We start from the raw sequence: 14,901 nt of genomic DNA, 5'->3' as shown, positions 1-14,901 counted from the left end.
TGGGTAGGCACATAAATGGATCCAAATGAAATGGGTTTCCAGCTTTCTAACTATTTAATGACCATGAAATATGGAAGTTATTCTAAATACAATCATGAATGGAATATATACCACCTTCATAGTGTTCCAAACCTATATATATATATATATATATATATATATATATATATATATATATATATATATATATATATATATATATATATATATATAGTCTTGTAATGTAAAACCAAACTTGTCAACCAATGTTCATAATGATGTGTGTTTGTTGAGTGCATGTGTATATTGTCAAAGATATTGCTGATCTTTTTTTAAAGAAAAATATATATTGCTGATCTTTTGAATATATTTGTGACATGAACACTATAAATTCAAATCCTACTGAAAAGGTAAAATATCATAATATATTCAAAACATCAGCAAAATAGGTCTATTACGAACATCAAGGAAATTTCAGGAAATTATAGTATGCCACATTTTTCATTTTGAGGACCAAAAGAATATAACATACCTATTTTGTTTTGTTCGAAAAGAAAATGAAATGGTTTTTTGAAACAACTAGAGATAGTTTTGGGATTCTTTTGGATTGAAACAATTAGGAAAAATAGAAATTGTAGATATTTTAGCAAATTTATGTTTGTGTTTCTTTTATCAACATTAAGGTTCTTTTTGTAACTTGTATTTACAAAACTTTTTATATTTTTCCTTTTCAATTGCCGTGATTTTTAAAGATTTATAAGGAGGCCAATAATACCCCAAGATTTTGCCTTGCCAAGATTTAACTGATTCTTGTAGATGACTCTCTCTCTCTCTCTCTCTCTCTCTCTCTCTATTTGTGTGTGTGTGTATACACACACATGCCCACCCCTATGTCACACGGACTCTTCTAACAGGGCACTGCACCCGCGTCGCACCCGTACCCATGTGGGTGCAACACTTGGACACGGCTTCCTTTGTGTCAGGTGAAGTCAACCATACTGAGGTCCATTTTTGTCCAAAAGTAGATTCGGTTAACCCTAATCAAGTCCAGTTATATCTATATTATGTATATAAATGCATAAATGCACACACATACACGTAGGGTTAACTTTAAACTGTTCAAAATTATATATATACCCTCCTCGCACCCCCACACCCAAGTTTTTTTAAAGTGCCGAATTGCTGCACCCGCACCCGCACCTATGTGACATAGGCCCACACACATTGTGCATCACTTGCACATACACCTATCTCTTATTTTCTCAATTAAACCCTACATATAGGAGTTACATGCATTTTTTAGTGGAAAATGTTTTTTGGATCATGTGACTGTGACTAGTGGTGTCAATGGGTCGGGTTTGACCCAGACCGGACCCGTACTAAACCCTATAGGGTTAGGGTTTGGTAATAAAGAAGGAGGTCTGATTAGAAATGGGGTCAGACTCAAAGGGTCTGATTAGTATATGGAGCCAGGTATGGTTTGTGAAATTTCATGCCAGACCTGGATCCGACCCGAGCTCCGCTTAAGACCCGTGAGTTTCAATATAAAATAATACACAAAATACTATTTTACCGGGTTTGGACCAGGTCTGGTTTATGAAAACCTTATAGGATCCAGGTATGGTTTTTCTTATGGTGGACCCGGTACCTGCACCTCGAAGTCGGATCCTGGTTCACACTCACTTGGGTCCAAACCAGAACTGACCCATTGACACCCTTAACTGTGACGTGCATGCAGGTTTCTCAAGAGCTTCAAAAATCAACAGCTCACAATGTATCAAAATTTCATGACTCAAAAAACATGTTTTTACATAAAAAAAATAATCCAAGGTGTCATCCCTGGCAGAGAAGCCATGCTGAGTACATCTTTAGAGTCAGAGTGAGCAGATGTAGCTTGCACCAATGATTTTTAGCTATGTGGGACAGTGGGAGTTGGTGCACTCGGCACATGTATATTTGTTTGTGTGTATGTGTGTGCATGCATGTGCTAGTAGTTTAGATACTCTTGATTTGATTAGTCACCCAATGCTTCAGTAACTGCTGTCATCCGAACTAGCTTTCTCTGCGTTCAATGAATCAAGTAGCTATATTGAACAAGAACTCTTTTTGTTCATATTTGTTTGCAGAAAACTATTATTAGATGATAATGCCCATAGACACATACATGATTTTTTCTTTCAATTTTTGTTCTCTAAGGGATCAAAGCAAGTGCTAGTGAAATAAAGCAAGGATTCAGGAGAGCTTTTTCAGCATCTTGGCCAGAAAAACTTCGATACCAGGCAAGTTTTCTACTTGGCCATAGTTTACAAGAACATATAACTAACTACTGTTGAAATTATTTCTCCTTAATCTGAGTTGTTTGGTGGTATGTGAAGTGGATCTCTTAAGTGCCAGTAACATAATTTCTCAATCAATATCCATATTTTTGTCTTTTTTTCCTTTCTCTTGATGTCCTGAGAAGAGTGTGTGAACAGTGTCGAAGCTCCATGATGTCTCTCTCCATGAGTTGACTATTTGGTCAGAGCCATGGTCGTTTGTTAGTTTTTCATTAGTATGCAGTAACTTGTTGATAATGGATAGATATAGTGGGTACACATTTTATATTGTATATGTGCTGTACTATAAGTGCTGATATAGGTTAGAATCCTTTGATTTCATCTTTTTCTTGTTGAGTTCATGTACATAACCATGAACCCTGTCAATTGATTACTATTTTCCTCCTTTCTTGGTGATCAATTGACCTGATTTTCAATTTTATTCTAGAATATTTTATTGCAAATGTGGATGATAAAGTCATGCCATGTTGGTCATCAATATATTTTGAAACTAATCACTTCATAAATTAACAGGGAGATGGACGTCCATTTTGGAAATATGTGGTTTCTGAAGCTACTGGCTGTGCAAACAATGAATACTTTGAAGAAGTCTATGAGGTAAATAGTTCTTCTGCTCTTTTGAAATTGTGGTGTCTTCTAAAAGGATGGAACAATCAATAAGAAATAGTTTCTTGTTGATTGATTATTTATTTAGTTTTCATTTGGACTTCAGTTTGGCTGATTATTTATGACTTTTTAATTGATTTTATTGAAGAAATGTAATGGGAAATTTTGGTTGACTTGCATAGAGAAGTGAAGATATATCTTGGAGCAGGGTATTTGACTTTTACATTGTCAAGAAAGTGCTGATCCGAGAAAAAAAAGTGCATCAATAACAAATGGATGGATATGTAAGCTGCAGATTGATTTGTGAAATTTATTTTCTATATAAATGGTTACTATTAGAAAAAAAGGATAACATTAGAAATGAATATACCAAAACGTGCTTAGCAGTCTTACAATTAAAAGATAATCAAATGCTGCTTAAGATGGTTTGGACATGTTGCTCGGAGAACTATTATGGCACTGGTGAGAAAGATTGACATGATACAGGTAGAAGGAATTAGAAAAAGAGGAAGACAGTTGAAGATATGAAAGGAGGGAATCTGAGTCAATATGAAGGACTCTAAAGTGATTGAAGTTGTAGCTCTAGATAGAAATGAAAGAAAAAATAGGACTCACTAAACCAACACTATGTAGCCGGGAACTCTGATGATGATGATAAATTGTTACTGGCGTCTTGTGTAACTGTTGAAGTTTGGTGTGTACATCTGGAGTTGCTAAGTTTTTGGCCTTAACAGTAGTAGACCTTATTTTTTAATTAGATAGAAATAATTAATTCCAAAGAATGTATTTTATGCATTAAAGAATGACTGTTAAGTGAAAATTGGAAAAGCATGGATATCTACCAAGGAATTTTCTGAATCTCTTAGGTTACTCTTAATGTTTTCCTTTGCTTTTAGTCACTCATCGAAATCTTATATGCCCTTTCTACTCAAACTTTCATCGTTGAAGTTAATATTTCTCTCCTGTCTTCCTCTCTTTGTAATTTCATGGCTTTGGCTCCACAGTTTTTTCATCTTTATCTGTCCCTATGTTCATCTGAATCGATAATAAATACCTATTCTGATGCTAGCATCCTTCTGTGTTGTTCCTCTCTTGTCACTCTATTGAGGTGGTTAGTCAACACGGTAACTATTTTTTTCCTTACAAATAGAAGATGCACTTAAAGGATTTATTGGCAATGTTATTTTCTCCTTTTATCATCTTGATTCAGTGCACTGGAATTTAAGCTGTCATGTAAGTCAAGTCTACGCATGCCTAATTTATTATGGTCCTGAATATGTATTAACCTTACCCAAATCCCTAGACACTCGTTGGTTTTTCCCTTTTTACCAAATTTTTAGTCCCTATTCGTACAGATCTCCTTTATGCTATGAATCACATTACTCACTTTTTCATTCTTGTTTCCTCACATACACAGATGTTCTTTCAACCTTTCTTTTCAACTAACAAAGATCCTGCTTCGAAGGAGTGATATATTGCCTCTGTTTGGTTTGAAAAATACAACTATATATATATATATATATATATATATATATATATATATATAAGCGTGGTGAAAATTTCATTCTTCTCAATTTAAACAAGAACAGTTGGAGTGCAGGGGTGCCTCTTTTAAGTTTGAGAATGTATGTTATAGGTATTTGTAATTTTGATTTATGCAAAAGATTTTATTATTTTGTATGCTTGACAGGTAAAAGATTAAGTTGCTGAGAACATGCTGAAAACCAGAGCTTTAAATTCCTAAAGCATCAGCATCATGAAGCTAATTACAATTATTGTCAGTACGTGGTCATACATTTATGAAAAAGTGTAAAAATCTGTTGTTACCAACGTATGAACTGCTCCAGCAAGATTGTCCATTAATGGTTTACTGCAATATTTTATCTTCCCTTCTCATTGCTCAACGGAAATAAATAATAGACAAAATAAACCAAATCAAATTGCTGTATTCTTTTGTGAGGTTTTGTGTCTGTGATGGTTGCAATGTTGGATCACTTCCACACCACTTGGCTCTTTTATTTGTTTACAGTAGTTTCTCTTTCTGGACATTTTATTCATACTGAATTAGTAGATCGATAGATTCATGCATTACCCTAAATATTAGGGGTGGCAATCGGGTCGGGTTGGTGGGTCAGAATACCTCAACCTGAACACGACCCGTTTATTAAACGGGTCGGATGTGGCAAACACGAACACGACCGGTTTATTAAACGGGTAACCCGACACGACATGGTTAACCCGTTTAATAAACGGGTCGACACCCGATTACACGACGTCGATAGGGGTTTTCGAGTTTTTTCTGGTAGCTGCCGACACAGAACCCCTTTTGTTGGAAAGGGGTTTTCTGATAGGATGCTCGTCGGGGCTCACTGCCTCGCCGGCGATGTCCTATGTCTCACTGGGGTTCGTCGTCGTGCTGATGAAGTTTGTTGTCGTCAGAGACGCAGAAGGAGAATTTCCTCTCTTCGGTCTCAACGATGGCCGGCCATCAGGCTGCCGTCGACGGAAGGCTCCAAGGACCTCTTTCGGAGGCCGCCATCGCAGGGTTGTCGGATGGTCGCCGGTAAACGACGTGGGTCACCAAGCATTGGCCGACGTTTTCTTCCTTTGACCCAGATCATGATGTTAATGGGGGACGGTTGCCATCGCCAGTGGCCTTTCGGCTGGCTGTCGGTGCCGGTGATCTCTGGCTGCCACTCAGGCGACGTGGGTTGGCTATTGCTCTCTTGCGGGTTGACGGGTTCGTGTAAACGGGTTGACCCGCCCGCCTAACCTGTTTATTAAACAGGTCAAACGGGTTGGCATACCCCTAACACGAACCCGACACGTTTAATAAACGGGTTAGGCGGGTCTACCCGTTTACGACACGAACCCGTTTAAGCCAAACCCTAACTCGGCTAAGAAGCGGGTTGGCGGGTCGGGTCAGATTTTGCCACCCCTACTAAATATATGACTAACTGTCCTTTCAACTTTTCATCACTTTGCACAAGGTGATGCGTGGAGAATGCCATCTGGAGCTTATAAAGTGCTTCATAATTTGAAGGATGATGAAGGTTATATGTTCTAGACATTTTGTTTTCTTCTTTTCCTGAAATTTTTTTCCTGTAGTCCTAATATCCAAAGTGTGTGCATTTCCTCCAGTCTGACTTAATGGTTGTATATACAGTTAAATTGGCGGTTGTATCCAACTTCGATACACAGTTAAGGAAGCTATTGAAGAACCTTAATATCTCAGATTTGTAAGTATTAACTCTTCCATTGTATTTTTCTGAATCCAATTGTCCACCAGTATGTTAGAAGTATGTGAAATCTACTAGATTCTCCACTTAGTATTCTATTAGATTCCATGAAATCATACTTATTTTTCTGTTTTTGTGTTTTACTTTTTCCTTTTAAGATACAGAGATTTTGGTCCTATGTCTTTAAACACTGAAATTCAACTTACTACTTGGCTTAGGCTGGTTTCATGGTGAGCCTTAAAGTCCACCTGCACTTAGTGGTCCTGATAATTGCATTGCAGGATATTCGGAGAGTAGGGGTGGCAAAATCTGACACGACCCGCCAACCCGCTTCTTAGCCGGGTTCGGGTTTGGCTTAAACGGGTTCGTGTCGTAAGCAGGTCGACCCGCCTAACCCGTTTATTAAACGGGTCGGGTTCATGTTAGGGGTATGCCAACTCGGCTGACCCGTTTAATAAACGGGTTAGGCGGACGGGTCAACCCGTTTACCCGAACCCGACCCGCCAACCCGTTTACCCGACCCCGACCTACCCGCCAACCCGTTTACCCGACCCGTTTATTAAACGGGTTAACCGTGTCGTGTCGGGTTACCCGTTTAATAAATGGGTTGGGTTCGTGTTTGCCACAGCCGGCCCGTTTAATAAACGGGTCGGGTTCGTGTTGAGGTATGCTGACCCGCCAACCCGACCTGATTGCCACCCCTACCGGAGAGCTTGTCACTCATCTAAGAAGACCAGGTCTGTACAATTGCAGCCAATAAGAGATGTCAGCATTTTGAGGACATTAGTTGAGCTTTCTTGATGGAGTTACTCTGTTTAAGTTTAATGTGATACAAATCATTACCTGGTCAATCTTTGTGCCCAAGGGTCCTTCTAATGGTGATTGTAACAGCCAATGAAAACATATTCACATTGCAGATCAGACTTGGTATATGGTTGCCATCTTCATGAGTTATGAAGTTAATCTTGAAGGCTTCAAGGTCATGGTCATCTGTCAATTTTATCATGGACCCTCAGTTTCTGCATGTCTTGATTAATGTCTGCTCACTCACGTTATTCGTATGAGTCTTTGGTAAGACTTGCTCAAGAACCAAAGCTTGTCTAGATCACTGATTCTCTGTGATTGATGACCCATTTCTCCAAGTTGGTCAAGTTGCTGAGCTATGCTGAGCCTGCCACAAAATGAAGTTCCAGTTCCAGTTGCCCAACAAGCTTATGGTGGTAATTTTTGTTTCCCATTTCTGTGGGTAGAATTGGTATAACTGATAAACGAGAGATTGAAGGGAACATGTGTTACAAGAAGGGAAGATTTGTGACCTAGGCAGTGTTTAACTGTATAACTGAATTGCATGTGGAGAGTTCCTACTGAATCCTAGTGACAGATTATATTATGAAAACGCACTCCCCAACAGATGGAGCAGGGTCTTTGGGTATCTAGTGATCTGTGACCTCAACCATGAACCTGGTATCCATCTGTCATAAACTTGGTTAGTGCACGCTAAAGGTGCATTATTTTACACAAGCCACGTGGTCATGAATTCATTAGTTCTTTTTTCTTAGTCTGCATCTTCATTACTTTAATTAATGATTGCTTGGAATGGAACTCTCTTTCTTCGTGGATATGATGGTTAGTTGGATTGAAACATGAATTGGAGATTATTATAAGCAGGCAGTATGACAAAGAGTGTGATCTTTGCTGCAGTTTCTGAAATTTATTTTGGGGCATACATCTGTTGGTTTGTGGTAGCGTAAGACAATGTCTTCTGCAAAGACATTTTCCAGTTGTAATTTACTGTATCTAGCAAGGATATGGCTTCCCTTTGTGTGATTTTAGTTTTCTGAGTGAATGTCATGTTTATTCTTTTATATACCCTTTTGCTATTAATATATTCAGGAATAACACTGATATACGATTCTAAAATTGCAATATTCAACGCTTCTCCTATGGCATTATTCCCATTTTCTTACCATTAACCCTGTTGCATTGAAGACTTCAATGAGAAATCATTACATATGGCCATGTGTTTCAGGTTTGATGCTATTATAGTATCTGCAGAAGTTGGATATGAGAAACCTGAAGCTGAAATCTTCAGGGCTGCGCTAGGTATGATGGTTTTCCAAGTTCTAATGTGACTGAAAGGCACATGGCTTGTAGCTTTTTCGGTTATGCTTCTATTCAGTTGTCCTATTTGAAAAATTCGGATAGTGGTAGTTTGTAGTACTTCAAAAAAATAACCTGTTACTATGTTGATTTTAGCATGCTATATCTACTTCCAATATGAGAACAAAGCAAGAAATTACCAGTTGGATGTTTCGTTAACAAGAGTTTTACCACCAATGTCCTGACCCAATAACTTGTTTGTCACTAAATCTACCACGCCATGGTTAACCTTCAAGGCTTTCTTGGCCATACTATGATGCAGATCAAATTGATGTGGAGGCTAGTAGAGCAGTTCATGTTGGAGATGACCTTAAAGCTGATAAGTTTGGTGCAAATGCTGTTGGGATAGATTGCTGGTCTGTTTTCATCTTCCTTTTTTATGCTTTCTTCCCCCAACATTTATGACCGTGTCATCAGATTATGCCTTTGACTGATTCATGATCCATGTAGGCTGTGGGGCACAGATGTGAAAACGTTTGACGAGATTTACAGTCGGATCATGACATTGACTGTCCAAAAGGAGTGATTTAAAATGCATGAAGGCTTTTAAACACTGCCAGTTTTTTCGTGAGCAGTTTTGACATCTCATCTGGAATGCGGTTTCTGGCTGCTCTGGCCCTGATTTCTTCCAGAAGTTGGGTGAGAGAAAAGGGTTCTGGCTATGCCCTTGGTGTTGATACCTGAGTAATCTAAGTTTCAATCTTATTCTAACCGGCACCTGAAATTGCATCTTGTACTTCAATTTCAGCTTTAGGAAAGCTAAAGTTCATGGCTTTGAAAGCTGAATAAAAGATCATGGCTCTTCTTTGTTCGATTGAAGCAGAACTTTAGATTATTAGACTTTTATGCAACTACCAGACCGTTGAATGATATGATACATTTGCATGTGCTCATCAACTAAAATGCGGTTGCCTGGTAACCAAAATGAGAAAAAATAATTGACATAGCCTTCCTTTTGGTGAGGCAGGCATGGCCCAGGTGCAACCCATTTTTCTGCTATATACAAATGAGATCATGGCTTTGTATATTTTGGTAGGATACAAGGCCCACCTGATCCGGATCATACAGGAGCTATTTAGAGGTGGCAAGTTTAGAGCTGTATCTCATATTTAGAAGTTTATATGTTTCACTTCAAGGGATTCTAATCACAATTGGAGCTTTGCATTTTTTGACCAAATCCAAACTGAAGCCTATAGCACCAGTAACCATTTGGAGACATTTCGGCTGGTTTCTGGTTGATCCCATTCAAGAAGCCATGAGTCCCCCAATTTAGCTGGATGGGGTCTCGGCTATCAAAAATGAAAAAGAGATTCCACAGAAAAACTTGATGATACCTCTGAATTTTCTGAAGATGTTGAAGTTTTTTGGCTAAACTTCTCATGGAAACCTTAGCTTTGGGAAATTTGTCCTTTCAAATGCAAAAAGAAAAGATGGTAGCGAAGAACAAAAGGAACCAAAATCATCAGATTCTCCCAACTAAAAAATGTCCTTTTTTTATTATGACAAGGAACCCTCGCCGAAGAGAGGAAAACCCCATGCACCAGCAGAGTTTGATCCAGTGCCTTCATCTCAGCACCCCCTCACAACCACCCTGCTGGCCACACAGGCGACCCAACTAGAAAATATCATCAGTGCAATTAATGAGACTAGGAAAGTCAACAAGGTTATTTGTAATTGTTGCTTGATGTGCCCAAATTTTTGTTAATGACTTATTTATTTTCAATCACAAGGTTTATAAGTTCAAATATGTGAATCTCCTTTGTACAAAATCAAGAAAGCACAACTAGACCACGATTAAATACAACACTAAATGCAAGAGTTGAAAGCTGATTGGAAAACTAAGTTTTTGAGACCCTGGTGAGAGTGGGGTCCACGGCCAAACGTCAATGACTCAGCGCAACAAGGCCAACCATTGGTCAGGCAAGTCTCAAGCAAGGAAATTTTGACTGCCCAAGTCCTAGAGTAGCTGATTCTTCAAATATCAATCCATTCTGCTGCATATGAAAAGAGAGACGATTAAATTGTTATAATTAGAACAGATACAGAAACAGCAGATGAGTTTGTAAAACAAGATGTCAAGCATTTAATAGGACCAACATTACCAAATAATAATGTTGGAAGCCAGATTGTGTTTCTGTATTGCAGAAGATTACATCTCAAGTTGCTGATGAATGTGCAAATTGAGGTGAGACTCGTCAAGAACTCAAGCAAATGGAGCAAGAGATAGCACAATCCCAGGCAGCTTTCAATCAGACTGATTCTTGCTAGCCAAGTCCCATAGGTAGCTGATTCTTCGAACTCTTCAAAACCACTCATCAGCCAAGCCTCAAAGCAACTTATCCACAGAAGATGTCATAAATCTAGCCAAAATTACGGACAACTTATCCACAGAAGTCGTCAAGAATGCAAGGTAACGTATATTTTCTAAATAGATTCATGCCGGACGAGCCAAATCCCGAACTACAGGCGGGAAATTCTTTGACTGAGAGCTCCATAGGAACTCCCAATACTTGTTTAGCATATGGTCATTGGGGCAGACATCCATCCACCTCCCTGTACAAAATATTGCATATGCATCAGCTGCGTACCTGCACAGAAGTTGTTCCAGTCGGTGACTGGAAAATCATAGGACGCCTACCATTGGAACACACACATAACATAGATGTATTGAACTTAGTTGCTCAGAAGTGAAGATCATACATACTCATTGATGTAATTTAGTTTTTCTAGAGGAGATATTAAGACCTAGCACTGATCAACAGATCAGCTACTTGCCAATGCCATGAAGTTGAGTGACGTGTGTCCATTCACGGCTTAAATATTCCAAGGAAAAGCGTTGAAGTATTGCTGGTCGTTTCTTCTGCAAGCCAAGAGTTTTTGTCACCTGCTCTATTTCAGTAGCAGGAACCATTATCATTGTCTGTGGATCAGGACAGAGGCCAAAGAGATCCACTATTACTTTCTTCGTCTGCATAAGAGACCAATATATAACTTTCATTGACGAGATCAGATACCAAATATAAAAATGAAACAATTGCACGTGCAAATAAACCAGAACTGAACTATGTACACTAGTTGAGGATACTAAGGACTCCATGAACGTTATTAGAAAGATCGCCAAGGAATTCTTTTAACATTTGGTTTTCTATTGCAAATAAAGTACTTTAAGATTTGAAAAAAAAAACTAGCATCATGAATTGTAATAGGTGCTGTTTAAGTTCACCATGCCAATATCAATGGCTTCATGGCAATAGAACACGTTTGACTTCTGAAATTAAACTAAAGAATGTAGCACACACACTTGGGCTTCTCTTCAACATCTAAGAGCTGCGTTAGTGTAGGATGAAGATTGATATTAAACCCATTGACAATATCATCCATCTATTTCCCGTAATGGACATGGGCAACCCTGAATTCTGTTGATCTCAAGAAGCATGGAAGTCCTTCCAAGGCTGCAAGCCTAACTTCATGTGATGTATCATGAATTTGAAATTTAAATTTTAAACAAAATTATCAAAACTCTTTTTTTTATCAAACTGGACTCGCATAAGAAAGTAAAGGTACATCTGCAATACCTAAATTAGCCGAAATGAACAAAATGGACATTCAACCTCAATACACCATCACAAACCCCATCCCTCCACCACCTCAAAAGGAAAAAGGAGCCACACAGATATCTAAAATATGCAAAGCACCTTCAATCATGGCCAACAGATCCAAGACCTTCCTAGCCAACGTAACAATGCACAAAGCATTGCGCAAATACGTACGGAACTGAAATAACCATCCTACTTCCTCAAATCCTTTATTTCTATTTTCAGTGCCTTGATTGCTTCTGATACCTTTTAATCTTGTTTCTTTTGCCATAGAATCAATAAATTGTTTTGCATCTTCTTTTTACCTTTATCTTTTCATATCAGCGAGGGGATTTTCTTCCAAGTATTTCTACTTCTCCAACTTCTATTATGATCCACATTGACATCATGATCAGATCAGGCCTTACAGATAATAAGCACCATCTTCATAACGAAGGAATTTAGATCTTACATTATCTGCTAATAGGCAAGCCAAGCTATGGTAGGCATATATTTTATATTTATACTATATGTTTGAAAACCATGAAAATTTTAAACACTCAAAGGCAATATATGTACATCCTTAGTGATATAGCAGGAAGAGGCATAATTCCACCTGCCATGAACCTGTTTAAAAGAAGAAATACATGGACTATATATGCACCAACTAAGTTATGTGTTAAATGTTGTTCTCAGGAGTTAGCTTAGCAAGGGAATCTCAGGATATTTTCATCAAACCAAATCAAACAATGAACCTGCGTTCCAGATGTATGATTGAGGCAGATGCAGATAACTAATACTTTCCACGGGTCATCATAATACTGTTCCTGCATAAGAGAAAATGGGGAAGGAGGTGGAACCCAATTGTTGTCTGAGGTCTTTCTTTTATAGGCATCCATCCACTTTTGCTCCTTTGTTAGCACAGAAGACTTCTTCTGCTTCTTCTCAGTATTGCCAGGCTTAATTATTACTGAAGATGGTGTTGCTGGTGACGATGTGGGGGTTTCCCTTTTACTTCCCTTCTTGAAAGCTTCATTTTGAACGATTTTGTTGAAGTATGGAGAAACTCTAAAGGTTGGGCATTCCCTAATTCTCTTGGATGGAGATATACCAAAATTCTCAGTTTTGCCTTTAGATTTTCTCTTGCTGCTCTTGACCATTTCCTTCTCTTCTCCTTTGATTCCTTCGCAATATGGAGATATCTTTATGGTCGAAGACGATAAACCAACCTTTTCAAGGTCCACTTGGTTTGGTGCCGCCGCTACTTTTCTCATTTTCCTCTTGGCAATTTTCTTCCCATCTCCATTGCATTCTTTTTCTTTGTTACCATCAAAATATGGAGAAACCGTGCTCCCAGGCTCCGCATTTTTAGCTGTATCAACAGAAGATGATGGGCTATGCATTTCACATTCCACCTTGGTTGGTTCCTCTACTTCTCTTCCCTTCCTCACCTTGGGCACTCTTGTCCCCTCAATTTGTTCTTTACTATTGAAGTGCAGAGGTGTTATCTGCTCGAATTCTTCGATATTCTCCATATCGAATGAAGGTGGTGTTCCAAGATCTTGATCTCCAATTTTAGTGGCTATAACTGTTCTTGCTCTTTTCTTTTTTAGTATCTTCATCTCCTCGGTCTCTCCTCTACTACTGCAAAACATCGAGACCATAGGCTCCTCTTCAGCATTTTTCTTCAGAGCCATGGGAAATGACGAACTACGAATTCCAATGCCCATCTTTGGAGGCATTTCGATTTCCTTCCTTCTCTTCTTTCCTTTGGAGGTTTCCATGCCATCAATTTCCTCTTCTCCAACAGTATCCGGAGCCACTAAAGACGCGAATTCCGAATTTTCCTCAGGAACAATTGAAGACGATGAATCGGGATTCTCAATTCCTTCATTGTGGGTCACCACAATTTCTTCTCCCTTCACCCTCTCGGGTGTCTCCAACCCCCGAATTTCTTTCTTGCTATGGAAACATGGAGCTACCAAACGTTCAAACTCTACAATTCTCGTCGAATCCACGAGACTTTGCGAACTCGACTCGGTGGCTGCCGTGATTTTCCTTCCCTTCTTCCCCTTGGTCATCTCGAACCCTTCGATTTCTTTTGAACCCATCGAACACGATGACTCCGATTGACCACAATTCCCGAGTCCCGCCATGGTGGGTGTCTCGACCCTTCTTCCCTTCTTCCTCCTGGGAATTTCTTTCGCTTTACCACCCAATTCCGGGGACGCCAGACGCTTGAAGTCTGCAACTTTCCCAGGAGACATCGGAGACGATGGGCTAGGATGTTCGAACTCGGCCGGTGTGGGCGTTCCGAGTTCTCTCCCGTTCTTCCTCTTGCGTGGCTTCACCACCTCGCTGTGGAAATACGGAGACACCACGCGCGGTGAAGGAGGTGGGCTCGAGTTCTTCTCTTCTGTGCCGCTCTTCTTCTCCTTGTCCTCCCACCACCACCCTTCTTCTTCTTCTTCTCCTCCTCCTCCTCTTTGGTGACTTCCTCTGTGTGAAAGAAGTACGGTGACACCACCACCCGGGCGACCCCTGCCTTCCTCAGGATCATGTCTCTCGGCTCTCTCTCTCGCTCGCTCTCTCGCTAATGTGTTCTTGGTTCGATTCGGTCTTCAATGGTTGGATCTTTTTCTCCGGTTCTGATCAACAATTTTTTTTCCGAATCTGCATTTGTGTGACTGTGTCCATCAAGATTGAATCAAACCTGTTTTTTCAGGATCTCAATATTACATTCTAAAATGCAAATCCACATTCAAGTCTACTTCACTGCGTCGATCGTGGATTGAAAGTTTACAAATCAAGGTTTGGTTTGGAATCTTGGATTACATCAATCTTGACCCGACCAATATCCGATCCATTTGCAATGACTACTTTCAGAAACAAGCATGGTACACGTAAAAAGTACAATTTTAATCAGAATTAAAACGTGGTTGTAACACAAGATATATACTGATTTGAATCTGATTCAGTTCCAAAGTTAATCTAATCCATATATTT

At 39.3% G+C, this 14,901-nt stretch overlaps 2 protein-coding genes and 1 long non-coding RNA gene across 3 annotated transcripts; 2 read left to right on the top strand and 1 right to left on the bottom strand.

Moving 5' to 3' along the window:
• The first annotated feature begins 2,180 nt into the window (after positions 1 to 2,180).
• LOC149816770 (uncharacterized) lies at positions 2,181 to 4,861 on the top strand. Its single transcript, XR_016427634.1, has 3 exons — positions 2,181 to 2,258; positions 2,829 to 2,912; positions 4,612 to 4,861. It is a non-coding gene; the product is annotated as an uncharacterized LOC149816770 (long non-coding RNA).
• A 997-nt stretch (positions 4,862 to 5,858) lies between these two features.
• On the top strand, positions 5,859 to 9,151 carry LOC149816769 (uncharacterized). The gene is made up of 5 exons (XM_089987289.1): positions 5,859 to 5,974; positions 6,088 to 6,160; positions 8,190 to 8,263; positions 8,583 to 8,676; positions 8,771 to 9,151. Exons 1-5 carry the CDS (start codon positions 5,926 to 5,928, stop codon positions 8,844 to 8,846), a joined length of 366 nt encoding a protein of 121 aa, XP_089843415.1. The 5' UTR covers positions 5,859 to 5,925; the 3' UTR covers positions 8,847 to 9,151.
• An 865-nt stretch (positions 9,152 to 10,016) lies between these two features.
• LOC149816768 (uncharacterized) lies at positions 10,017 to 14,456 on the bottom strand. Its single transcript, XM_089987718.1, has 4 exons — positions 12,651 to 14,456; positions 11,092 to 11,288; positions 10,423 to 10,908; positions 10,017 to 10,314 (listed from the first exon to the last, which is right to left on the bottom strand). The coding sequence occupies exons 1-3, from the start codon at positions 14,160 to 14,162 to the stop codon at positions 10,755 to 10,757; spliced, it is 1,863 nt and encodes a 620-aa protein (XP_089843844.1). The 5' UTR covers positions 14,163 to 14,456; the 3' UTR covers positions 10,017 to 10,314; positions 10,423 to 10,754.
• Between the last annotated feature and the right edge of the window lie 445 nt (positions 14,457 to 14,901).

This window comes from Nuphar pumila, chromosome 14, assembly GCF_984573655.1.
Source record: "Nuphar pumila chromosome 14, dmNupPumi1.hap1.1, whole genome shotgun sequence".
In the NCBI taxonomy this organism is placed as follows: domain Eukaryota; kingdom Viridiplantae; phylum Streptophyta; class Magnoliopsida; order Nymphaeales; family Nymphaeaceae; genus Nuphar; species Nuphar pumila.
The sequence above is the reverse complement of the archived record's forward strand: the minus strand, read 5'-3'. Positions and strand labels throughout refer to the sequence as shown.